This window comes from Glarea lozoyensis (genome assembly GCF_000409485.1).
Source record: "Glarea lozoyensis ATCC 20868 chromosome Unknown GLAREA10, whole genome shotgun sequence".
Lineage (NCBI taxonomy): Eukaryota > Fungi > Ascomycota > Leotiomycetes > Helotiales > Helotiaceae > Glarea > Glarea lozoyensis.
Window position 1 is genome coordinate 45,638 of NW_007360984.1, and position 24,133 is coordinate 69,770.

At 47.1% G+C, this 24,133-nt stretch overlaps 10 protein-coding genes across 10 annotated transcripts; 4 read left to right on the plus strand and 6 right to left on the minus strand.

Annotated features, from left to right (window-relative positions):
* Positions 1–775: 775 nt before the first annotated feature.
* Positions 776–1,886, minus strand: GLAREA_05011 (uncharacterized protein; the record flags this gene model as incomplete). Its single annotated transcript, XM_008078301.1, has 2 exons — positions 776–1,572; positions 1,634–1,886. The coding sequence occupies 2 exons, from the start codon at positions 1,884–1,886 to the stop codon at positions 776–778; spliced, it is 1,050 nt and encodes a 349-aa protein (XP_008076492.1).
* A 660-nt stretch (positions 1,887–2,546) lies between these two features.
* GLAREA_05012 (uncharacterized protein) lies at positions 2,547–3,470 on the plus strand (the record flags this gene model as incomplete). Its single annotated transcript, XM_008078302.1, has 1 exon — positions 2,547–3,470. One exon carries the CDS (start codon positions 2,547–2,549, stop codon positions 3,468–3,470), a length of 924 nt encoding a protein of 307 aa, XP_008076493.1.
* Positions 3,471–3,841: 371 nt separating this feature from the next.
* On the minus strand, positions 3,842–5,722 carry GLAREA_05013 (uncharacterized protein; the record flags this gene model as incomplete). The annotated part of the gene is made up of 1 exon (XM_008078303.1): positions 3,842–5,722. The coding sequence occupies one exon, from the start codon at positions 5,720–5,722 to the stop codon at positions 3,842–3,844; it is 1,881 nt and encodes a 626-aa protein (XP_008076494.1).
* Positions 5,723–6,661: 939 nt separating this feature from the next.
* GLAREA_05014 (Flavoprotein) lies at positions 6,662–7,573 on the minus strand (the record flags this gene model as incomplete). The annotated part of the gene is made up of 4 exons (XM_008078304.1): positions 6,662–6,898; positions 6,972–7,137; positions 7,206–7,396; positions 7,514–7,573. 4 exons carry the CDS (start codon positions 7,571–7,573, stop codon positions 6,662–6,664), a joined length of 654 nt encoding a protein of 217 aa, XP_008076495.1.
* Positions 7,574–8,552: 979 nt separating this feature from the next.
* On the minus strand, positions 8,553–10,720 carry GLAREA_05015 (uncharacterized protein; the record flags this gene model as incomplete). Its single annotated transcript, XM_008078305.1, has 2 exons — positions 8,553–9,664; positions 9,712–10,720. The coding sequence occupies 2 exons, from the start codon at positions 10,718–10,720 to the stop codon at positions 8,553–8,555; spliced, it is 2,121 nt and encodes a 706-aa protein (XP_008076496.1).
* A 3,344-nt stretch (positions 10,721–14,064) lies between these two features.
* On the plus strand, positions 14,065–15,148 carry GLAREA_05016 (Arginase/deacetylase; the record flags this gene model as incomplete). Its single annotated transcript, XM_008078306.1, has 3 exons — positions 14,065–14,151; positions 14,203–14,786; positions 14,833–15,148. 3 exons carry the CDS (start codon positions 14,065–14,067, stop codon positions 15,146–15,148), a joined length of 987 nt encoding a protein of 328 aa, XP_008076497.1.
* A 932-nt stretch (positions 15,149–16,080) lies between these two features.
* On the plus strand, positions 16,081–16,729 carry GLAREA_05017 (uncharacterized protein; the record flags this gene model as incomplete). The annotated part of the gene is made up of 3 exons (XM_008078307.1): positions 16,081–16,241; positions 16,305–16,579; positions 16,629–16,729. The coding sequence occupies 3 exons, from the start codon at positions 16,081–16,083 to the stop codon at positions 16,727–16,729; spliced, it is 537 nt and encodes a 178-aa protein (XP_008076498.1).
* A 1,241-nt stretch (positions 16,730–17,970) lies between these two features.
* GLAREA_05018 (uncharacterized protein) lies at positions 17,971–20,167 on the minus strand (the record flags this gene model as incomplete). Its single annotated transcript, XM_008078308.1, has 2 exons — positions 17,971–19,706; positions 19,765–20,167. The coding sequence occupies 2 exons, from the start codon at positions 20,165–20,167 to the stop codon at positions 17,971–17,973; spliced, it is 2,139 nt and encodes a 712-aa protein (XP_008076499.1).
* A 430-nt stretch (positions 20,168–20,597) lies between these two features.
* Positions 20,598–21,013, minus strand: GLAREA_05019 (uncharacterized protein; the record flags this gene model as incomplete). Its single annotated transcript, XM_008078309.1, has 3 exons — positions 20,598–20,628; positions 20,707–20,806; positions 20,917–21,013. 3 exons carry the CDS (start codon positions 21,011–21,013, stop codon positions 20,598–20,600), a joined length of 228 nt encoding a protein of 75 aa, XP_008076500.1.
* A 1,394-nt stretch (positions 21,014–22,407) lies between these two features.
* On the plus strand, positions 22,408–23,510 carry GLAREA_05020 (uncharacterized protein; the record flags this gene model as incomplete). The annotated part of the gene is made up of 2 exons (XM_008078310.1): positions 22,408–22,525; positions 22,573–23,510. The coding sequence occupies 2 exons, from the start codon at positions 22,408–22,410 to the stop codon at positions 23,508–23,510; spliced, it is 1,056 nt and encodes a 351-aa protein (XP_008076501.1).
* Between the last annotated feature and the right edge of the window lie 623 nt (positions 23,511–24,133).

Below are 24,133 nucleotides of genomic sequence, written 5' to 3' on the forward strand. Positions count from 1 at the left end.
AGTGGAAAGTAATTCAATGGTGGAATGTAATTCAATTAAATTAATTCGGCAGGCTTTAGTGCACGGGTAACATATCCTACACCAGCCAGTTATCATCTGTTACTACTCAATTAGATAGTATAAGACTACTCTAACTCGTGATTGCACATTGATTACTGACCCTTTAAATCACAGAATCAGTATCATCTTTTGATTCTAACGCGAAAACGACTATTGTTCACAGGTATGCATAACATACCGTAAAAGGCGGTACCTATGACGACTTCCTTGCTGTTGATAATACAGTGACTAAGGATATCTCAAGAAGAAGTAGTATATCTTTGACTAGGGGGCACTTCTTTTTCCGAAGTTGAGCTGACAGGATTAGGTGCGACCACATGTCAACGTAGTCAGCAATTTTGGTTGATGGTCTTTTTGAGTGCAAAAGGTTTCCCACGTAATTGTAAATGTTACACATAATTCCTTGTTGAAAGTGTACTTCGACTTCACGATGTTTCCAGTTGTCAGATGCTGCCTATCTCATCGCAAGTAATAAATCTCATATGTAAAATTAAAGGACCGAACCAAATGTATTTATTTATCATATTTAGTTGACGCCTTTAAGCGCCGGGTATATGCACATAGTATTGACAGAAGTAAAGCGGGTAAAGACAAAGTTTGCAAAAGCAAAGTTGCTTGTCGCCACTGTCTTTGCAGTGAGCGAAACAGCATCAGCAAATTGTTGTCTTGTCTTCCCAGCAACTCTTCCCAAACGACAAAGTTGGTCTTATCAGACCTAACGACGACTCGCCTGTAGCTCAAACAGAGTCGGGACTACGCGGCTTTCTCCACTCAACTGTTGCGGTCCTGGTGGAATTGGCGGCACGATCGGCTGGTGGTATGGCGGGGAATTTGTTTGTAAATATGTTGGAGGAAATGCTAGTCGACTCAGTTGATTCAGTTTCTGAGATTCCTGATAGCTAATTATAGGTAGAGGGCCGGAGATATGTGGCTTTTGCTTGGTCTTTTTTCCAAAGACAAACCATCCAACGCTGAGACCAAAGAGGATGGCAGCCGGTATCCCGATCCCGAGTCCAGCTTTTGTCCCGTTGCTTAACCCTGTAGCAACTAGTGTTGGTGCGGCGGTTGTCGCAGCTGAAGATGTAACTGCAGCTACTGGTGCTGTGGTGCTGGTCGCCAGGGTTGTTGTGCCGGCAATTGAAGGAGGACTTGTGGACGTACCCGTAGTGGTACTGACTGTTGTAGAGCTGGTGTCTGAAGAAGAAATAGCAGCTGCTATTTCTGTGGTACTTGTGGTACTTGTGGTCTTACTGGTGGTGCTGGAGGATGGGTTTGAGCTTTTTGATGCGGTTATTTTGCTACTAGCTATGGTAGAGCTCGTGGTTGAAGATGTACTTGCTGTTTCTGACTTTGTGTCTTCCGGTTTGCGGGTAATGTTGAAGAACTGACTGGCTGAACTGCCAGAAGTTGCTTTGTCTAGATATATGGCGAAAAAGAAAGTGTTTGAAACTGTGAGATCTTTCGTAGTTGTGACGTCCCAAATGAAAGTGGTGACGTTAGAAATTAAATTCTCTATAAAAGATAAGTCAGTCTACCAACTTCCGCAGCACAAAGGTATAAATCTTAAGCATACGTGTGACATATTCAAATGGTTCTAATGCTTTTGTCCCATCGGCAGATTCTTGAAATAGTGTCATAGACGTTGGGAGTCCCTCTGGCCCTGCTGTCCATTGAAGTGTCACTGACGTCCCTTCGACAAAGACAGTATTGAAAACATAATCAGAGAGTTGTCTACCATCGGCAGCAGGAGGATTGATGAATGTGATGACGCAGATACTCGTGTCGATGAGGATTGTGAAAATTGACAAGAGGAGCAAGACTCGCATTGTGGAACAGCTGGAGTCAATGCTTGAAAATCCGCATATACCAACAAAACAAAAGAAAACCAACACGAATTAATGAAAAGAACAAGACAAGAAGGTACAATCCCTCAAAACCCGAAATGTGACAGCAATTCGAGGCAAAAACGAAAAGGCAAAGACAAAGGGAAGGTCACGGATGTACCTCTCACCATGGGGGTCTACCAATTTCAAAACCAACATCTGCGCCAAGATTTTATATTCATCCATTGGATAACAATAAGAAAGCGCCAGCTCAAACATGAAGTTGTATTGAAAAAGGCTAACCCGCGGCCGCGTTCATGGTATCGCCATGGCTCGGTTAAGCCCCCTGAATTTTCAGTATTCCCTATTGGTCACCCTAGCGCCGTTTGCTCAAGATCCATGGATAAATCTACGTGAATCCTTAAGCGAGCACAGATAGAGGGGCCATTTGCTGTGCCGCTGGCCTGTTACGGACGGAGTAAGCTTATTATTAATAAATCCAACTCTACACCGTGTTGGTTTTTCGCATAAGGCTGTCAGAATGTTCGTCGCGTCCTGTTCAATCTTGGGGCTACATCCTTCACATCGCGAAGTATATCTCAGACGATGCCCGACCCCTGACCGCCATTCTTCGTCGTCGAGTCTGGAAAGGTGGTATGAACCATGCTAATCTCGAGCCGACCGCCCAGACTTCTGTTTGCCATCACGTTTATCGCGTTGAGCGTCTTTCTCCTGCTGAACGCTCATATATGGCGCGATAGCAATTGGGTCTTGACGCCTGCCGCAATATTCACTACCCCAGCGACAAATACTTCGATCATCCCAGAGAAAATATGGTACAAGCTCGGGCCAAAAGGGTTGAACAATGAGTCTCATGAGTGGATTGAGGGTTGCCGGCAACAGAATCCTAGCTACCAAGTCGAATTCCTGACGGATGTCTCTGGGGACGTATATGTGCAAGAGCACTTCTCTGAATACCCCGACATTGTTAGCACCTACCTTGCGCTTAGCGTGCCTATACTCAAAGCCGACTTTTTACGCTACCTCATTTTATTCGCGGATGGAGGGATATGGAGCGATCTCGACGTCTCATGCGAAGGAATTCCCATCCGCGAGTGGATACCCGAACAGTACAGAAAAGACGCTAGTATCGTAGTAGGGTGGGAGTTTGACGTCGGGTGGTGGGATAATTTTGAACGACAATTCGCGACTTGGACGATTATGGCAAAACCAGGCTCGCCTCATATGTGGAAGGTTATCCGCGACATTGTGGAGGGACTACATAAAAAGGCAGAGGAAAACATGGTCGCGCTTAAAGGTCTCACCATGGAAATGGCTGGTGAAGTCGTGGATCTTACTGGGCCCAGGAGAATGACACGCAGTGTGTTTAAGAGCTTGAATCTTGATTACAGTAACATCACTGGACTGCAGGGTCCTATGTTGATCAAAGATCTTGTGCTCATGCCTGGCTATTCGTTTGCTAATTCAACAAACACTTATCCGGAGGATCAGATCATAGGTCCATTACTGGTGACGCATCATTACGCTGGGACTTGGAAGAACAAGGACGGTGGAGAGCAGGCCTGATGGGACGCTGATCGAAGCGTTAGAAGCTACCACAGCTGTTGATATCACGACTAAGAAGCATGGCGTTTTTACACTGGTGATGCATTATGATGCCTCCTCATTGGATAAAAACGGCGGCGCTTGAATGTTTAATGTGCAATTTGCTTTTATACCGTGTTCCTTAGTTGTTCGGACTTGACAGAAGACAGATAATTATAATACAGAACCCAACACGCTTTTTGCGTCGCACTTTAAATTGAAACTGTCGAGTCGCCAATATTGTGTAGATTCTTCGACTGAAGTCGCCTCGAGTCTCCATCGCATGTTCATTGCTGAGGAAAGGAAGGTTAAGGGAGTATGAGAGGCGCGGTTGTAAGATTAGTACTAAGGTATTATCGAAGAGTAAAAACCTCTCGCTTGACCTCGGACTTACGTGACTGGTCATTAAAGTCTTTAGAATAAGGTACAGCGATCAATTGAGAACCGCCGTCGCATGGCCTAAGCACAAGAGGTTGTCTGCAGCCGAAAATTGTGCAAAGTTGATCGCCCTCTTTGACCTCGCGCTCTACACGGCCGACATAACCCGTCTCGGTTCCAAACCACCACTTGTCATTACTGACTTGCGTCATCAGCATTAAAGTTTCCCACAGTGCCCTTCTCAGCCTGGGGCTGTCTGGAAGCTCAGGTGTCGGGTAGAGGAAGCCCATCTTTACGATAGTATCAGTATACCACGGGTAAGCCATCCGGACAAAGGCCTCAATGACCCAATACTCATAAGGTCTATCATCGCCATCCACTTGTTCAATCCCGGCGTGGGCACAAACGGCGTCGACAATATTGAAGAGTATGCCACCTCCAAAAACTATCTCCCAGACCTCCCCAGCAGCTAGTCGCTCTTTTGCTGTTTGCACGCCATGCTGACGTTCCCAAATTTTGAACGAAATTGCGCTCTGATAAAGGACCTCCTTTATGAGCTGCGTGACTACCCAGAGATTTCTGGCTTTTACCTCTATCGAAGGGTGAGGTTGGCCATCGCCTACGAACGTGATCTGGCTTTGATCCCAGGCTGAGGGGGGAATGAGCGGCCTTGACATGATGACTTGTCCAAGAACGCCTCCCAACACCTTCAATGTGCCTACAGATATGTTGTGGGAGAGCACGCTCATATAATTTCGAGTTCCCTCACTTTCATCGCATCCGCCCAAATCATAACCTCCGACATTTCCATAAGTGCCCCAGTCCCATAATCGTTTGGAGAAGTCCACGCACCAGGATGGCAATCCAAGTTCCACATCGTCTTTTTCAACAGCATGGAGTAAGAAGGCAAGATTTTTGCTGCTCTGGATGAAGGCAATTGTGGCTTCTTGATAGACTTCGCTGGCCGACCTCGCGTAGTTTGGAGCTGGGAATCGCTCTTTATCCTCTTCGCGCAATAGATCCCTAATGGCGAACACTTGATCACGCTTATCGGTGGCTTGATATCCTCTCGTACGCTCCACTATATCAGCGAGCGTTCTACTCGTTTCGGAAGAGTTATCTTTGTCATTCCATTGCTTCCTGAGAGATACATGCCGTATAATCGCAAATGGATCCGCTACCCACGTCGAAGATGCGTCGTGTATGAAGGTCCCACTTTCATCCATCTTACGACGAGAATAATCTAGCAATGCACTCGAGAGCTGCGTCCATCCGAGCCATGTATGTCCACACCCAACTATCGCATCTGCATTGGCAAGCACATGTTCCTGTATTACCCATATACGATGCCACCACGGCCGCGACAGAATCCTCTGAAGTCCAAGCGCTATATCTTTGGGAAACTGCTCGTATTGTCGACCTTCTAAAGCACCTTCGATCTGGAGGGCCAACATAGTGTTTTCAATCTCAGCATCTGGGGGTCCAAGCCAAATGAGAACGCACGACGCTTGAGAGTAGATTCGGCCCATCTGCCTGACTTGCTCATTACGCTCATTTATATCATTTTGGTTGATGCATATTGCATCTATCCAAAGGGTTCGAGAAGCGTCCGTCTGGCGGATGTACTTCAATGCTGTCCAGAGATTTCGAGTGATTGACGTTAATTTACCGTCAAGTAGTATCTCATTCCGCTCAGCTGCCTCGCCCCAAACGTACGACAGCGCTTCGTACTGAGGCCTGGCAATTTCTGACAATGACAGTGGCGCGAGTGAGCAGGTTATGACAGAGTCATCTTGGGCACTCGGTTCAAGTATTAGCACTCTGATGTACTGAGCTTTCAAAACCGAGTACGCCATTGTTGTGTTCAGTTTCTGAGTATGGTTTCGGCTAGGCAGTCTAGAAAGCCAAAAGATTTAGACCAAGATGAGAGTAAGGAGTAGCGGGCTCTACGGTAACAAAAGAGTGTCCCGAATTTGACACTCGACCCACAAAACCCGAATTTGTATATAATAGCACGCGTACGATGTGGTTGCAGATGTGTGTGTATTGAATTGAAGCTGTGTTGCGAAGGTCGAAGACCTCGCATACTATATACTGCGTGTTATCACATGACACTGTACGTAAAAGCACTCTCTTCCTTATCTACGTTGAGAATCAATTTATTATTGCTTGAACACCTTAAACCCCTAGTCTTCTGTACATATTCTCACAGCTACTAAAAATTCTAAGACCTGTAATAATTAAAGGAGTAATTAGCGTAGTGACGTACAGCCATAATGATGGATACAATATCTACGCTCCTAACAAAATTTTTACTTAGATGTAAAGGATTAAGCACCTGTATTTATAATAATCACTTCGTCAAAATCGGCTGTTTCTTTACTATAAGATATAAGATCTTATTTGACTGATCTAGCAACTAACACATATCTATACCCGAAGACCTTCACAAGCTAGATAAAAAGAGCAAGATCCAATTATTCGATAGGTCTAGGAAGGTGAGCATTTCGAAGAATAATCGGTTACAACATAGCTTGAAGGAAGTTTGGACTTCTAAAATCGTTACGATGACTTGCACAGAGAGTTACACGACGATAAAGCTAGGGGAGGAATGGAAATACTAAGCACATAAATAGATATGGACCGCTGATTCGCAAGGTGATGTCGTTTCTTCAACTACTCTAGGTCACGAAACAATCATCACAGACATCAACCACCAATCTCACATCCCCAACAGTCAAAACCCCATATTTCACCTCACACTCCAACCCACACCACCACCCCAAAGCTCAAGCTCAAGCCACAGTAGCACCATCCACAACACTCCCCTCCAACAACTCAACCAACTCCCCGTACCCCTTCAACACACTCTCCCTCACCTCCCCCGTACTCCACTTCTCCCGACTCTTCTCCCCCACCACGCCATCTTTCCCAGCTGGACCCATCTCAGCCAGTATCTCCGGGAAATCCGCGCCGCCGAAGGCGAGCGCGGGACGGGTTGGGACGACGCGGAGTTTCATGCCTGTAAGGATCTTGAGGTGCGTTAGTATAAGCTGAAATAAAGGGGGAGAGGGGAGAGGGGAGAGGGAAAAGACGGGGATGTACGGTTTTCAAACTCTCACTAGCGTTCAAGCCGCCGAAAAGGCCGTATGTGATGATGAGGACTGGTTTGCCGATCCATTCGTGGTAGAGGTAGTCGATTGCGTTTTTGAGGCCGCCTGGGGGACCGGAGTTGTATTCGGGGGAGAGGAGGATGTATGCGTCGAATGGCCTGAAGAGAACTTATGTTAGCACATGCTATTACTTTTGTTGAGTGAACACGAGATGTAGAGGACTTACTTCACAGCCGCACTCCACTTCTTCGAATGCTCAAACGCGAATTGCTCTTTGGCTGGGACGTTCGCGGGGATAACGATCTCGTCGTAGACTGGGAGTTTGAAGTCTGCGATGTCGAGGACTGTGAGGGTGGGTTTGTTTGGGAGGGTGGAGGATTCGAGGAGGGTTTTGATTATGTTGACGACGTGGGGACCCTTGAGATGTTAGTTGGGAATGGGGTTGGTGGTCTGAGAGGAGAGAGGGGGGTAGAGCTGTGTCCGAGGGTGAAGGAGTAGGAAATTGGAAGAGGGAGAATAGAAGGAGGTACGTACGATGCGAGGAGTACGTGTTGAGCCGGTAATTATAGCCAGTTTTCTTGGGATGAGAGACATCTTGGGTAGAAGTGTTTGGTTGTGGTTTTAAAGAAGTTGTAAATTTACTTCGAAGACTGGAATTGAAAATGTAGATTGCAATTCGAACAAATCAAACACCTTAAAAGATATCCAAAAATCCTCCTTCTCCTCCTCATCCCATCAATATATACCAAAACACCCTCCCCCATCCACCTCATCAACCACTCATACCCCCATCCGCGCTCCCCCTCCTCTCCACCACTCACAGCGCTTTCCGCCCTCGAAACGAGCTCCATTACCAACCCTCCTCGCTTCGACCCCCTTTTTCGTATTTTGTTGTCCTCTGTGATGCATCTAGAGCGGAGTTTTCGTTGACCATGGGTAATCAATATTGTAAATCATGTCGCATCATAGTGATGGGATTGCATCGAGAGATGGGATTGCATCGAGAGAGATGGGAAAGGCGTGTGCAGTTACGTGAAATAAGCGAGGGAAAAGAATGGCCCTAAATTTGCTGGCAAAGGAAGGAAATGAATGAGGGTTAATTAGGGATATAAAAGTCTTAATGAGGGTATTTGCAGATAGTCGTACAGAGAACGAATAATATCCAGCAAGGGATTTGCTTGTACGACGACGGTGACGCATAGGGAGATCGATGTGGTGAGAAACCTCCATGTCAATTTTCTGATTGGGCGTCAAGAAATAAGCAATGGGAATCGCAGACTTCACATAAAGCAGCTGAAAACCGCGAAGACGAAAGTTCTGTATTGTTTCAACACATCTTGGTGTTAATGTTCGAATTATGTTCACATCCAGCCAGTCGTTCCATGCTACATATTTCCAAAAAAGGCAACAACATGCTGCAATGCCATATATACATCTCCCAACGCCAGGTCGATGATTCCCATCTGGTGACCATGCCAAAAGAACACCGTACGCCATGCATGCCCTAGCATTTGTACAATTAAGCGCCACAGAGGTATTTATAAAAAAGAAAAGAAAGAATAAGAAAAGAAAACTACGCAGGTGAGTCCACTAAATCTCCCACGAATCCCATATTATCTCTCCGATCGTCATTTAATCGGCCGTATTCGAGTAGTAATCTCAACACATATATCTGCATATCTTCTCTTCGTAGAACTTTATTCGCCCAGTCTTGCCCGGCAATGGCGATCTTCTCTCCTTCTGCGTCGTGAGCAGGAACTTCCATGGTCTCGCTCTTGTAACCGAGGAAATATTCCATAATACCCCAGAAATCGAGGAATCGGTTATCCATAGGAACGAAATGCAGCCATGGCATGAGTCTCGAATCATGCCATTCACGGAAAATGGTCGCTTTGATCGGTACTGATGTCGACATGAGAAATCCACGGTACCGACCAGAAAAGGAATTACCGTCAATATCTGGAAGATATTTGCGTTGGAACTGCTCAGCCATCTTGATACCGGGCAGAATCTTATAATATGGGTCGGTGTGGTTGCAAAGATGGTTTTCTCCAGGTGGATCACACATAAGGTCCACGAAGCCAGTGTCTGCCCACTCTGCAGTCCAATTCCCTAGCCGATTGTCTTGCTGTGCGGCGAGATTGTATTGAGTGGTTGGCATAGCCCAATTTTCAGGAATTTCCGTCCACGCTTCCGCATTTGAGATCTTGGTTCCATTGGTTTGCGCAACAAAGCGATGTCGTTGAAATCCTCGCCAGTTGTCTTTGTTGTTTTTCCCCCCAGTCGCAACACCACGCCAGATAACCTGCGCTGTCTTATTATTCCAAGGACCACCAGTCGCTCCACCACCTGTAAAACGCTCTTCCTCACTCCAATACATTGGTGCTGGCAATAAGATCTCGTTGTTGGTTGGAAGTTTCGAGCCGCCAAAAAGAGGAGCAAACACTTTGGTCTCAGATACCGAAAGCGGATTGATGAACATGCCATGAAGCGCTTGCAGGTCCGGTTGACCGCAAAAGTCTGTGGAAGCTGTATAGTTGGAAACGTATCCTTTGTAAGTGTGTCCAACCGTGTGCGTGAGAGATAATGGTGGCGCGGTGCCATTGATTGGATGCAACAACATTTGAGCCTTGCGCGCAGGGCTTTCGGGATGACAACCCCGAATAGCAGCTTGCCAATATGGACCTAAACAAGTTAGAGGAATCCCAAACGCTGAAAATCAATACACTTACGGGTGTCGGAGAAGTTCTTGTGTCGCTGCGGAATATCAGTGTCCGGCTCTTTGGGAAGCTTCTGAAAGTCGGAGAATATCTCATTAGGAGGCAGCATTTTTCTCGAGGCCTTTTCAATCTCTACCAGACGATTGACTTCTTCCCACGGAGCAGATATTCTAGGCTCGTCCATGGAATTTAATGGCAGGTCCATATCTGGTAGCATATCTTCGATACTCTGGGTCATGTTCAGCCATATTTCAGTCCAGAACCAATTGCTCGTCGTTTTTGCCTTCTGGTCTCGAATGTGGATTGTCATATCATATGCGTGGCTCTCCTTGCGCAGGACGGCGGGAGGCAAACCCCAGAATGGAGCTAGATCATGGTGAATCTGATCAAAGAAATCTTCCACCATGATGGCATTATTTTGCTTTGCAAAATCGTACCAAACATCGAACCCAGGCGGCGGGTGCCGGCCCCTCCTCTCGCGATATGCGGCAGCGGCGGACTTCAAATCATGGCTCTCTTTCTTCAGCAAGTCCTCTTGTGCCTTGCTCGCTCTTTCCATCAACGTATCGATTGGGTGTGGGCTTTTCAAGGACGTGGAAGCTGGCACAGACGATGCTGCGGCGACCGAAGGAAGAATCGAAGATACCGCAGTCGAAGAGGGCGAAGTTGAAGCTGTAGTGGCGCTTGGGGCCGCAGAAATCTGGGAGACAGAACTTGAAGATATCGCACTGGACGAAGGCGCAACCAAGACTGGCGGTTTGAACTCGTGTGTATTCTTGTGGTCGCTCGTTTCGGTATCGGGGAAGGAACCGGGATCTTGAGCGTGCAATGGTTCGGCTGCTGGCTTCTGCGGTGACATTGTTCCCGAGAGAAGAGAGGTATCAATTGGACTCTGGGTTGAGCCCAGCGTGGCGCTCAATGCGGACAATCGTAGATAGTACAGCAATCCCAGGACGGCGCTGGCAAAGAAAACATACTTCATCATCCCAGCGGGCCCGCGCGGTGGACCGGTAAAAGTCATTTTGAGAGAATCCCGCTGCATAGAAGGCCTGACGATGCCTCTCACCAAACGAGTCGCCTGGTTCTCTGTATTTGATGCAGAAGGGGGGATCGAGGAGAAGTCTTCAACCTTTGTTGTTTTTCCCAGAAAACTTGTTGGCGGGTGGATATTAACGTGGCGTAATGCTATAGTAGGGTATTATCTGGTCGTCGAATCGTCGTAAATTATGGTGGTTGCTGGCTACCAAACCGGACTGGCAGCGGACACTAGAAAAGGAGCGTCGTGGTCAAATGGACCGGGCTAAAAGGAGATAGATGTATATCGGCAGAACCAGACGAGCCGTCGCGCTACCCCACCTCGCACAGGAAAGTTACACAGATGGTATATACATGCGAAAGTCGTGTCGGATCCTATGCGCTGGGCCGTGAAGGACAATGTCAGGATTTGAACGAGAGAAAGCGTTTGTGGTGTTTTGAACTTTTTTCAGGATGTGGCTGTTGAAGAATGAGATGAAATTGGAAACATGGCTTGCGTTGGCTGCAGCGTACTCCGTTTCCGTCCACCCCTGGTCCCTTATCACATGTGGGTGGTGAGGGTGGATCTGGCAATCGCCCCTAAGATTGGGTTGCCGGGGGTCCAACAGATTGAGTTCGACCATTTTGGGATGATTCGAGGCGTCTTCCTAATGATTTCTAGCCTCCTGAAATTCAGTACTTCACCCAATTAAGCCCCAATACCAATTATCTTCATCAACGCAATTTCGTGGTGTCCAGTTCCCTTTCGAATCTTTACTCCCCCTTTTCACAACACCTCGCTTAGAACATATGTGCTGCACGTCATTTAATCATTAACCACCGCATTTGCCAATTTGGGAGAATCATCTAGTGGAAGTAATCGCCCAGTTAAACACTCTTTCGTATCTCTAACATTACCTCTCTACAGAGATCAATACGATAGCTCCTAATCTTTCGCCTCTCGCCTCGTATGGCAAGTTCTATCTTTACCCTTCAAAGATTCTTCAGCCCGTATTCACGTATCTCGGTATTACCAAAGACTAGGTAGCCACCATCGTTGTTCCTCGAGTCCAGTCAGCAAGATACATCTCTCAGGGGCGCTTGTGGTTCTTCGCCAATTACAATAGCCGCCAATGTTGACTAACAGTCAGCGGCTTTGATCAGCTGTCTTGGTGCAGGCTGAAGCATCTCAGCAATCGTATCGAGGCGAGCAAAGCCTTCTCAGCTGTAATCAAGACGGATTACTCATGTAGTGATTAGTAGCTATGTGTACTACACCATCGGTAGGATGAGGATGTACAGGTGCGATGGTACAACTGACGGCGGGTTGCGACATTGGCGTAAGGGGGATGCAACATGGGAAATACATGAGGGTAGGATTTGCCTGACTAAGAGGGCAGACTAAGGTGCAGCTGCAGAAGTTCGATTCATAAATTCAATAGTACGAAAGCGCGAAAGTAAGGAAAGCTACTAGATAGGTGCAGGATGGTAGACTCTGGTGGTTGTCCAGATTGAGATGCACCGGCATCTTTTCTACAACGTCCGAACCATGAGAATTCTGTCGTCTGGTCTTGAGGATGTCAAACACCCCATTGAGAAATACTCGAAGCAAGGAATCCTCATATGTTTCGACATGCATTTTCTCGTCTCTGTTTCGCAAAGATCATCCTCCCCAGATTTGCGGCAAGCACTGAATGCATCCGAGCGAGGATTCCGAAAGTGTCAACTACCAAAACAGGACCATCGCAACCACCAGCCGTCAACATTACTACTTCTGCTCACTCGCATCGTCTCACCACGTCTCTGTCCGACATGTATACAGGTAGCCACAACATGACTATCATCTCCTATTCCATCAGCAACCCGGTACCGGCGGATCGTCCGAAGTTATTGCCAACTCGCCGGATATACTTTGAGTCTTTGACCCGTTTGTAATCTTACCAGAAGTCGGAAATGGTTTATCCAGGTAAGTCAAATATTTACTACCATATTGGAAATGGTTTCGAAACGGGTTTAACAAGGATATGCTATGCACGATGGAAAGAATTGGCCCGAAAGTGCAATCTGGTTTGTTATGGATGTGTGCATGAGTTTGGATGTTTCACGAGTACCACTTTGAGAACGACTGCGTGGGACATCTAGGTATTTACTAGGTCTCTAAAAGCAGTGTATTAAATTAAATACTAAGGGGCCGTTAGAAGTAGAAAATCTTCTAAACGGCGAATAGTGATATTTTTCATCTATAGTGGAAGGTGGAAATGCTTATAAATAATAAAGCTACCTGTACTGATACTCTACTTGGTTGTGCAGATTCCTTAGGTCACCAGCAGCAAGTGCCCAAATAGCAATATGAACATGAGGAATTGTGATTTTGACACGGCATTTTTAAGATATAAATCTGCTGTAGATCCTAGAACAATTCCATTCCATTCGCACAACTAGCATTAACAGTATTAATCCTCATCGCGCTTTCGGACGTCTCAATCAAGTCATGTGTCTTATAGATCCAGCAACCTTCCGAGGTTTGCGACAACTTCTTGACAAAAACCTCCCGTCCCGAACAATTGTTCGTCCTCTACCTCTTACTGGTCATATATCTCCTTGTCTCCTATCGCAACCGGTGATTTACCAGATCCAAGTTAGATCGCACCTCGATTCGTCCTCCATTTATTACTGGCTCATTTATCTCCTTATATCGGTGAATTTCCAAATCCAAGTTGCATCGCACATCAAGACCAAAGCCGATACACTTCACCGCCCACAACCAAACCATCCTCAACACATTCCTCACTCGTCCCCCCTTCAAGAAATCCAAAATCATCACGCGCATCCTCATTAGGAAAGTGTGACACATCCCATCACCATTGGTCGACCTCTTATCGGACCCCCGTGGTGGAGTTCTCGCGAATCCTCCGCACCACGGTTGCTCCTGCACTTAGGGGAAGGGACCACGACGCGAATTCGAGGGCATCGCGTAGATTCAACTTTAAGGGAAGAACAACTTCACCAATTTCTCATTTTTTACCTAACGGACCACTACTTTCCGTCATGGCTCCAGCACCGCGGCGGGACTCGGAGGGAGGAGTCAGATTCCGGCAAGGTGGGAGAGAGGCATAAATACCAACGAGTTTCCCGGTCCGAAGAGCGCATTTTGTGATTCCGCATCGTTTGTTTTCGTCGCTTTCATCGCGGCCGTACCTGAAGCACTCCAGAAATCATACCCCTCGGATCTGTACCCCACCAATTGTTGCCCCACCACCAGCCAGCTCTAGCTCTGAATTCTTTCAAGAAGGAACATTTTCAGCAACGGAACTTACCAGCAGCATACGAGGACACTCCACACACTCCAACATGAAGCTCAACACGTCGTTAATTGAACAAAAGTTCGTCGCGAATGGCGAGCTAGGTGTCGTCGCTGTTGGCTTCTCCGGTGGTCAGGTAAGTTACACTGCTCTCTGTCGCAGACCTCACTGACAGATATTCTTCTAGGGCAAAGCAGGTGTCGATATTGGTCCTGCCGCCATGATCGAGAGCGGACTTCTCACAAAATTAAAAGAGGACCTTGGATACGAAGTCCATCACGATGACACCGTACACTCTTACAAAGAGCTCACTCCCGAATCAGATCCTCCCTTCCGTGGAATGAAGAACCCAAAGACAGTATCTGCAGTCACAAGGAAGATTTCAGAGCAAGTCTACGAGCATGCGAAAGAAGGCAGGACTGTTCTGACATTGGGAGGTGATCACTCTATTGCAATTGGTACCATCTCCGGTACGGCGAAAGCGATTCGAGAAAGACTCAATCGCGAGCTGGCGGTCATCTGGGTAGACGCGCACACCGACATTAACACCCCAGAAGGAAGTGATAGTGGTAATGTCCATGGCATGCCAGTGTCCTTCTTAACAGGTCTGGCCAAGGAGGAGCGAGAGGATGTCTTTGGATGGCTCAAGAGCGAGCATATGCTCAGTCTGAAAAAGCTCGTTTACATTGGTTTGAGAGACGTGGATCGCTTCGAGAAGCAGGTCTTGAGAGATCACAAAGTCAAGGCATTCAGCATGCATGACATTGATAGGTACGAACAATCCGCTGCGTGTACAGTTCATCGCTAACAACCGCAGACATGGCATTGGAAAGGTCATGGAAATGGCACTCGGATACATCGGGACAGACACTCCCATCCATTTGTCTTTCGACGTCGATGCACTCGATCCCATGTGGGCACCAAGCACAGGAACACCGGTTCGAGGTGGACTTACCTTGAGAGAGGGAGATTTCATCGCAGAATGTGTTCACGAATCTGGAAGCATGGTCGCAATGGATCTGGTAGAGGTCAACCCTTGCCTGGATCCAGGTGTTGATAATATCGGGTCGGATGAGACAGTCAGAGCTGGATGCTCTCTTGTAAGATGTGGTCTTGGGGAGTCTTTGCTTTAGATGGAAAATGGTATTGGGACTGGTTCTGGAGCATTTGGTATGGTAAATGGTGGTAAGGGTTTGGGCATAGATAGGATACCAGGCTTTTGGGTAAAATTGGATGGCAATTCCCATGACATAATTGCATCTCGATTAAAAGCGCATTCTTTTAGACATAAGCATTGACATCCGCGCGAAGATCCGAGCCGAGGGGTATTTCTAATTTCGCTTGAAGAAGAAATAGTGGTTGTTGTTCCCCTTCCTGCCTCCTCGATTTACCCCCCAACCTCCCCAAAAAGCCAACTTTTTCGAGTACAGTGCGTCACCCTAAATCAACCCCAGCCCGACAAGCCGGTGATATGCTCCGCGCAAACCGCATCGTCGAACAGCACACCGCAATATCTTCATCTTCGCGTCGACTCGAGTCTCTCTCTCTCTTCTTCAATTCTAAACACTCGTTACATCTATCTACGTCTCTCTATTCCACGATCGTATTACTTGCGCACGAGAAAAGGTACCAAACGGCACTCCGCAGCACAATCGCATTGTCAGGCACCCGACCAATCGACCAATCGGTCCCTCGTCGCAAACCCAACAACGCATTAACGCTCCAATTACCAGTTCGCAGCTGCATTCGAGCCCAGCGACGAGCGCAGAACGTGGATGCTTTGAGGTCCAGACTACTGCGCGAGGCGAACTGGAATTGATTTCTTGACGTAAGATTTCCGGGCAAGAAAATCCTCTTCGCGGTTGTGAGGGTGGTATAGAAGGGATACTCGAGATTATTTCTAGGAAGTCGCACAGGACATCAGACGAGAAGCATACCGTACGACGTTCGCCTTGGAATTGGCCATACAGCTCGCAGCGACAGCCTCATCTACGAAACTGAAGAGTCGCAGATACATATACCCAAACCATAGCATACTCGCGGCATGGCATCGACATCCTCAACCATGACGGAAGTAGTAGTTCAACGCGTGAAAACGAAGTACCACTGGCCGCCCGTGCAGCTCAATTTCTGGATCTTGATCATGCTGGTCGGCGCCTCGACGATACTGGGCGTGTTTAGCAGTTTTATCACGGTGCAGCAGCAGCTTATGGTGGGGATACCATGGTACGTCCTCCCCTCCCTCACCCTCTACTCAATTCCCAAATCCAAAACTGACTCTTTTTCCAGGTACTTCGCCTACGAAATCACCGTCTCGGCCCTCGCCGTCTTCTTCATTATCGTGATGCTCTGGCTGATCTCGCAGCGCCAACTCCTGCCGGGCATCGTGATCATCGGCTCCTTCATCCTCTTCGTGCTGTGGCTCGTCGGCTTGATCGTGATTAGCATACAGCTGTGGGGACCGAGCGGGAGCGTGAATAGTAATTGCCAGATGTATGTGTCGGGGCAGGGAGTGCGGGGCGCGAATACAGCGACGTTGGCGTGGTTGGAGCAGAACAGTATTTGTAAGTTGATTTCTGGCATAGTGGAATGAATTGGGACTAATGAAACCAGGCCAGAGTTGGACAGCAGCGTGGGCGTTTAACCTCGTGGGCGTAGTGTTTTTGCTGTGGATGATTATCATGGCGTATCAAGTCTACCGAGACGATATGTGAATAAGCGCGACGAGATTATATTGTGTGGAGAAGCGGATTTATGAAGGATGAAACACATAGGGAATGTACAAGTTGCATGGGAGATACCAAAGACTACGTGGGAGAGTACATATTTTGGGCGGAAACAGGCATTTTCTTGGAGTTTTTGGGAGGTGATCTGCTACTACTACTAGTGGAATTATGCTAGGGAAGTAAATGTATTAGGTTGGGTGGTGGGATTTGGTTTGAGGGGGGAAAGCATAAATGACATGGTGGGGCGTGTTGGGAGTGGACGGGTGAATGGCATTGGTAGATATAGTGGATAGGGGTTAAATAATTATATTTACTCATTTTTGTGGTTACTCGGGGGGGGTGTGAGGCGTTGATGTTGGTAACGTTGTAAGTGTTTATGTCTTGGTTGTTTTGAGCGCTTCCGAACTTCATATTGTGTAAACCATACATGTATTACGGTTCTTGCGCTCAGAAATCTGGTATTCCTTCGCTTGATGTGGGAATATTAGTATCTGCCATCTACGGCGTAAACCCTTGCATACAACCTCTCCTTCAAACCTCACACTCCCCGCCTTCACCTCACCTCACCTCACCTCATCCCATTCAATCAACTCCCCTAATCTAATCAAACACCACCACCGTCAAATTCAGAAGCCACATACCCAGCGATTTAGCAGTAGAGAATCCTAGCAAACATCTGATTTTAATCGTAAACCCCGACAGGTGATGACATATATCCTTCTCGCTGGTGTGGCTATCTACTGGTGTAAATGTGTAGTGTAAATGTGTAGTATAAGGAAGAGCGTGATACTTGGGTTTTGCTGTATGAAAAAAGGGGTTGGGAATTAAAATACAGGTATACTTGTTTTTTCAGAAATATCTATAATAATACGTGGTATGCAGTCTTCATTGAAGAGGTTGGGAGTGTGTAGCACTTCTTTTGATTGGTATTTCAAGTTAAAAGTTTGTAGGGACTCGGGTGTTTGGGTGGTGGATTATTAGGGTTTTGGTTTGTGTGGTTGGTAAATGTTCGCTAGAGTTTGAGTTTATTGTGGTGGAGATAATGGCTCGGGCTTATCGTTAGTTCATTGTTTCTTGAGGTCTGTTGTAGTGAGTTTTGTGCTGAAGTTTTGGTGTTGGTTGTGGAATATATATTACTGTTGTGTGTATTGAAGGTGTAGGAAGATATAACATCTTGCTACTATAACCTACTCAAATATAGCATATTATACACATACTCTCCAAGAAACTCATATCAAATTAATAACAAATCTCCTCCTGTTCCCATTTTTCACCTCTTCTTTCCCCCCCTTCTCCTCCTCTTCTTTCCCCTCCCCACTCTCCTCCGCACACTCACACACATCCTCTCCCCCCTCACCTTCCCCCCCCCTCGCCTCTCTGAACGCCTCAAACTCATCAACGCCCGTCAAGTACCTTCCGATACGCTTGAACCAGCCTTTGCGGCCCCTCAAATTCTCGAGAATCAAACCAGTACCTGCGTTTTCACCTCGCTGCACTACATCCATGAGGTAGAATGTCTCTGGGACGATGGGTATGCTGTCTTCGTCGTGGTTGTCGAACGAACAGCGCATCTCCCACGCATCGCGCTGAGGGATTGACGGAATGACGAGGCCGTAGTATTCAAAGAATGAGTCGCACTCGCGGTCGGAGATGTAGAGCTCTGCTACCGGTAGAAGTCTTTCGCAGGATAGTTTGATGGTACCCTCTGGCTCATGACCATAGTGGTCGGCGGGTGCGGTGATTTCGAGGATTTTGACTGATGTTGTTCTGAGATCACTGTAACTCATATGGATAATTCCGTTTACACTGGCCCACGACCAAGTGGGCGCTCTTAAGGGCAGCGGCCTTGTGCTTTTCGTTGTTTCAACAGACCAAAGAAGATCTTGGCTCAGGTTATCCTCCCAAAGGCCAAACAGATATCTACCACGGGGGTAAGTCTCCGCAAAGACTCGAGCCACACCACTGATGGCGACTAATTTATCGCTTCCCTTCGTGAGTTGGCCTTTTGTATATGATTTGACGATGTCTGACCATTTTTTCTCTGGATCATATCTCTGTATTGATTCGCGTGATTCGCCTTCGATGAGGAAATCAAAAGGAAGCCCGAGGGGAAGAGTCTCAAAACAAGTGTTAGTTTTGCATTCGTAAAACAATTGGAAATTGCCGAAGTGGAGGGTTCGAGTTGCCAAGTAGCGTTCTTGAAATACCCAGGCGCGGTTGAATATTGGGAGTTGATGGAATGCGCGATTGTAGAGTCTACCGTCGATACAGTAGTATAATCTCCTTCGATGGACGGCATCTTTGGAGTCTGAAGTCCGAATGCCGCCGGGCTCTTCCTCATGATTTTCGCGTTTCTTCTCGTCGTCTTTCTCGGTCTGAATCTCGATATCGTCAAGACATCTTCCATCAGCTAACACCACACAGAACCTGACAAGGTTGACATCTCGATCAAAGAATAGACCGTCGCCGCCATGATCCGCTCCCGAAGCAGCGATGTTCAAACCCCCACCACCGTAGACACCTCCCATCCTTCCACTCTCACTACACCAATCATCGTGATCGGGTCCTTGGACAATACATAGTGAGTCTATCCAGATGTACTTAAACCCATATTGTCTTGCTACTACCACAGCATCTTGAAAAGTTTTTGGTAGTGATAAGAACGGGATGTTCTCTTTGAAGTCATCCAAATTCGACCGAGTGAGAGAAATAAAGTGCCGTGCACCCCAAATATGCGATAGTGTCGCATAAGGTGTACCCTTGGCAACATCTTCACTAAGATGGATTGGGGATGTAGAAGTGTTGCCTATTGACAGAAGACGTGAGGGGTAGGCGTCCAGCACGTGTGGCCCAGCACATTCTGTGTGGTTTTTAACACAGTGTTGAATCCACATCTCGGCGAGCTCGATGTTTATGGGTGACCATGTATTAGTACTAAATTCCCAATGGTGTAGAGGATTTTGGTCTCGCCATATTGTTAGCACCAGCTTGAGTATGCAAACGCTCAACGCGAGGCAACATACCAGGAATGTAAATCAAACTCAAAAAAGCGATACCAGTCTTGCCATCTGCCAGGCAAAGAATGATTTCCCAGAAATGAAAGAAAGTTGAAGATTGAAAACATTGTATTGGCTTGTTGTGGAACTTCTCGTCATCCCGTTCCAGCGCGATGTGTTCTGGGGAGATTTGAGCATTGACTAGGGCGCATACTTCACAGTCTTGAGCTGAGACTATGAGCGCGGCCAATGTATGAAAGTCATAAATGGATTCCCATGAAATGAGCTTGTACCTTCGTGGGATAGAGAAGAGACCATCGCATGTTGAGCAGATTTTGGAAAGTGGGACAGGAACCGCTTCGTCCTTTTCGTCGGGAAGGAGGTTTGGGTCGGCAGTGACAATTGGCGAAGAGCTGGGAAGCTGCGACATGACATTGTTAAGCCGCTACTTGTCTTGCCATTGCTGGACCCAACTCCACGGTCGTGATGACTGTTGAAAGTTGTGGATCTTTATTCCAACAATCGCGCGTCACGATTTGCTGGAATCTATTTATAGCACACTGCATATGGTAATCACGCTCTCCCTCTCGACATATTTGTAGGGTGTTCAGGGGGAAATCCGCGGTGGCAACTGATAAGAGCGTATTCAGAGCAATATTAATATTCCATCACGATAAACGAAGCGTAGCTTCCAGAGAATGATACTGATAAAGGCAAAATCTCTATGGCTATGATTCCAGTCCAGCCCAAAGGCTGCACCTCGCCTGGCTCGCAACCAAAACCCCACGGCTGCTGGGTATCATCCAACAATAAAATTATAACGCCTTAGCAACGACGCAATGCCGTTGGAGATCATATATCTAGTTGGAGAACTTTGGATTGACCTTCTTTCTATGTTGTGATACCGTGTCAGCATGCGAAAAAAATCAACGGTATAAGCATTGGATGCATGCATGTAGTATGACATACCCAGTGAACTTTTCGTAAAGACCTCGAGCAGTATCGCCAATCTTCTCGTTCTGCTCTCCGGTGGTGTTGTATCCCGCTTTCTTTGTGCCGGCGGCGATAACTATAGAATGCGGTCAGCAAGAGAATCTTAATGGAGTGCTGCTGGACGATAAGATGCTCCCTTCGTCATATTTGAATGTCGCGCAACCATAGACAACTTGGAGTACGTACTCTTGTCACCATAATCTTGTTTCTGTCCAGCCGGCTGTTGTTGGCTGGAGCTACTGCTACCACCTGCGGCGGCTTTCGCTTTCTTGAATAAATCCATATTGCTTGTAGTTGTCGACGGCAAAATTTTCGTAGAAGAGAAACCGATGACAGATCTGCAACCCCAGGCGGGGCATCAAGCTATATACCACCTCACGGAAGGATCCTCCCCATCACGACTCAGCTACCCTAGAAGCTAAGCACAGCTACCGTACGTCTCGGGCTCCATATTTAGAGCTCCAACCACTGGTGGACTGAAAGAGTAATCTGGCAGTGCAAGCCTTCAACACGCAATGGACCGTGGCTGGCCCAGCTGAAAAGCAAGCTTGGTAAGGGTGCAGGGTGGGGTGGGGTTTGGTGGACGCCATATGTTATTGGAGGGGTTTGGAGGGGTAAGACATTGAACTCAGACGCAATAATATGAACGATATATTTCCTTCTTTGGGGAGAAGGGGAGTGTAATTGTTCGGGGTGCTGCGCTTGTCGTGTGTGAGTCCGAGATGTGAGGATGAATTGTTCTAATTCCCTGAAGACGGGATGTGTTGAGCTGATTACCAACGGCAGTAATCCTCGTGAAGAGGAATAATGCAATGGGGAGGAGGGCGTGCATTGCCATGCAGCTTGCGTGACCTGGAGGATGTGGAGTTTATGTCGTGTGGAGGGGCTGTGTATATTCTGATCCCGCAGAGTTCGATTTGAGGGATAGAAAAAGCGAGGAGATGAATGGTGTTGGGTGAAAGATAGAATGAAGTGAAATGATATATTGTGCAGATGACAATGAATATATGAAATTGAAGTTGAAATCATGAAGGTCCTTCGTGACAGGAATCTAGGAGAAAACATTTGCTCCTCCTCTCGTTCTCTCATGTTGTTGTACACACTCCTCGATAAACATCAACATTAAGTCAGCATAACACTTGTTATCTCGTGACACATTTTTACCTCGTGACACTCTTCCTCTTTCTGCCTTCACATTGAGAAAACAATAGTCAAGTGTTCCAGGCGTCGAGGGCAAACAGCACATAAAGTTGCAGCGTCGCCGAGGGACACAGGAAAGCTTGGCGGGTACTCCCCATCGCGAGATCACGACTTTGATAAGCGAATGCGATTTTTAGCCTCCTCCACAGCCAATCAAGAGATTGATGTGAAGACCCGCCCAGCCTGTTCTCTGCTTTGCAACAACACAGGGATATATGAATCTCGAGTTCCTCATCGGCAGATGATGGTATGTTGGGGATCGTAATAGGAACTCGATGCGATTGTTGCGATCTTGATGTTGCAGTTAAGCGAGTGCGAAGAAAATGGTGGTATGTTCAAAATCAGAAATGTATATATCATGATGAATCTGCTGGCTGAACATAATTTGCTACCCAATATCGTCGGATACTTCAGAATCTTACAACAGCAGTTTCTCTTACACCAGTTGCTCAAGCAAGTCCAGTGGTATCCGTGAAGATGTCCACCGTACCCCAGAATGACAGCCAGAAGGCTCCGAAGTCATCAAAGTTCGTTGTTGTTATGCGCAAAATATACAGGCCATTAGGCTTTCAAAAGGGTTACAACTTCCCTTTATGTAAGTATATGATCCTTTCATATCAGTTCTTTGCTGATGTCTTCTAGTCGTCATCTTTGCTGGAGCCATGATGGGATTTACCCTAGCACGTTTATCATATCTCAACGTCGGCGGTAGTGCACCTTCAAGCTACCGCAACAGTACAGTTCCTAAAGAATGGCACAACTTCAAAGATGGATACCGTCGGATAGGACTTACCTTACATCTTGCCACCTGTTTACCTCTAGGCTTCCTCATGGTATGGCAATTCATACCAGTGATCCGACACAAGTTCCTCACTTTCCACCGAATCAACGGATATGTCATTCTGCTGCTCATTGTTCTGTCCAATGTGGGCGCTCTGATGATTGCTCGTGTCGCGTTTGGAGGAACACTCGATATCCAGAGCGCTGTTGGTGTGTTGGCTATCCTGACTTCAGTCTCCGCATGGATGGCATATTATAATGTGAAGCGACTCCAGATGGATCAGCATAGGGCTTGGATGCTGCGATGCATGTTTTATCTCGGTACTATCATCACTGCCCGTATCATCATGATCATCGCGGCTTTGATAATTAGCAGTACCAAGAAATACTACGGACTCCAGTCTTGCGATCAGATTGCAGCAGCATACGATGCAGTCCAGGAGGCTCTAGAAAATTATCCAGCTTGCGCCAATGTATCTGGAGATACACTCGTTATTGTGCAAGCTAGCTTTGATTCAGCAGTGACTGTAGGCACAGCGCTGTCGCTGCCATTTGGAATGGGCGTTTGGCTTGCCACTTTCATCCATCTGGTTGGTGTCGAAATATATTTAGGCCTCACACCGGCCGAGGGAGAGAGACTGAGAAATGTCAGTTACCAGAGACAGTTGGAGGCAGGTTTCGCGCATCCAGGAAGTGCTGGTCTGACAAGTGATCGGTGGGGAGACGCTCCAGAATGGAAACCAGAAGCCGCAAGAGAGTCAGCAAATAACAAGCAGCTCTCACAAGAGGGAAGAAAGTGAGCAACGCTCGCTATGAGTGTTTGCGATTGAGATTGTGTTGCAAGTATGCATTGGTTCGTAATAGTATGGTGTATATAATATTCTAGCTCTTCAAAATGTGGATATATCCTATGTCGGTGGCGTTGAGGTCAATTGAGCTACGATTGCAGACTGAGGAGGAGATGGAAATACACAAACCATTGAGCTACAAACTTACTATTATTGTTGACCAATTACTTTCATACTTCGAAGTAAGTTCCTTGTTTATAAGTCAACCTTAGCTCGATGCGACATCCACCAGTTGAAGGCAAGAAGTACGCGGAAAAGATTTAGTCGTAAAAGGTTCAAAGCTTAAAAGACCGCGACGGTCGAATCGCAAGACAGTTTTAACATTGATGCCTTGAATACTAGGCAAAAGTCTTCCGTGTTGCTCTTGGCGGGAGAAGTGCACCGCAACTGCCCGCGAACCGAGCAACCACGCGAAAAAGGAGGGAACTTCCTAAAGTCAACACCACAATGGCCCCCTGCGGGTGAAGCACCTCCCATGTTCCAGAGCGCCTCTTAATACCTCTGATAAGATTCACAAACGACGCCGGGATTTTCTGCAGCACCGTTGTAACCAGGTTGACAACAAATGCCAGCTG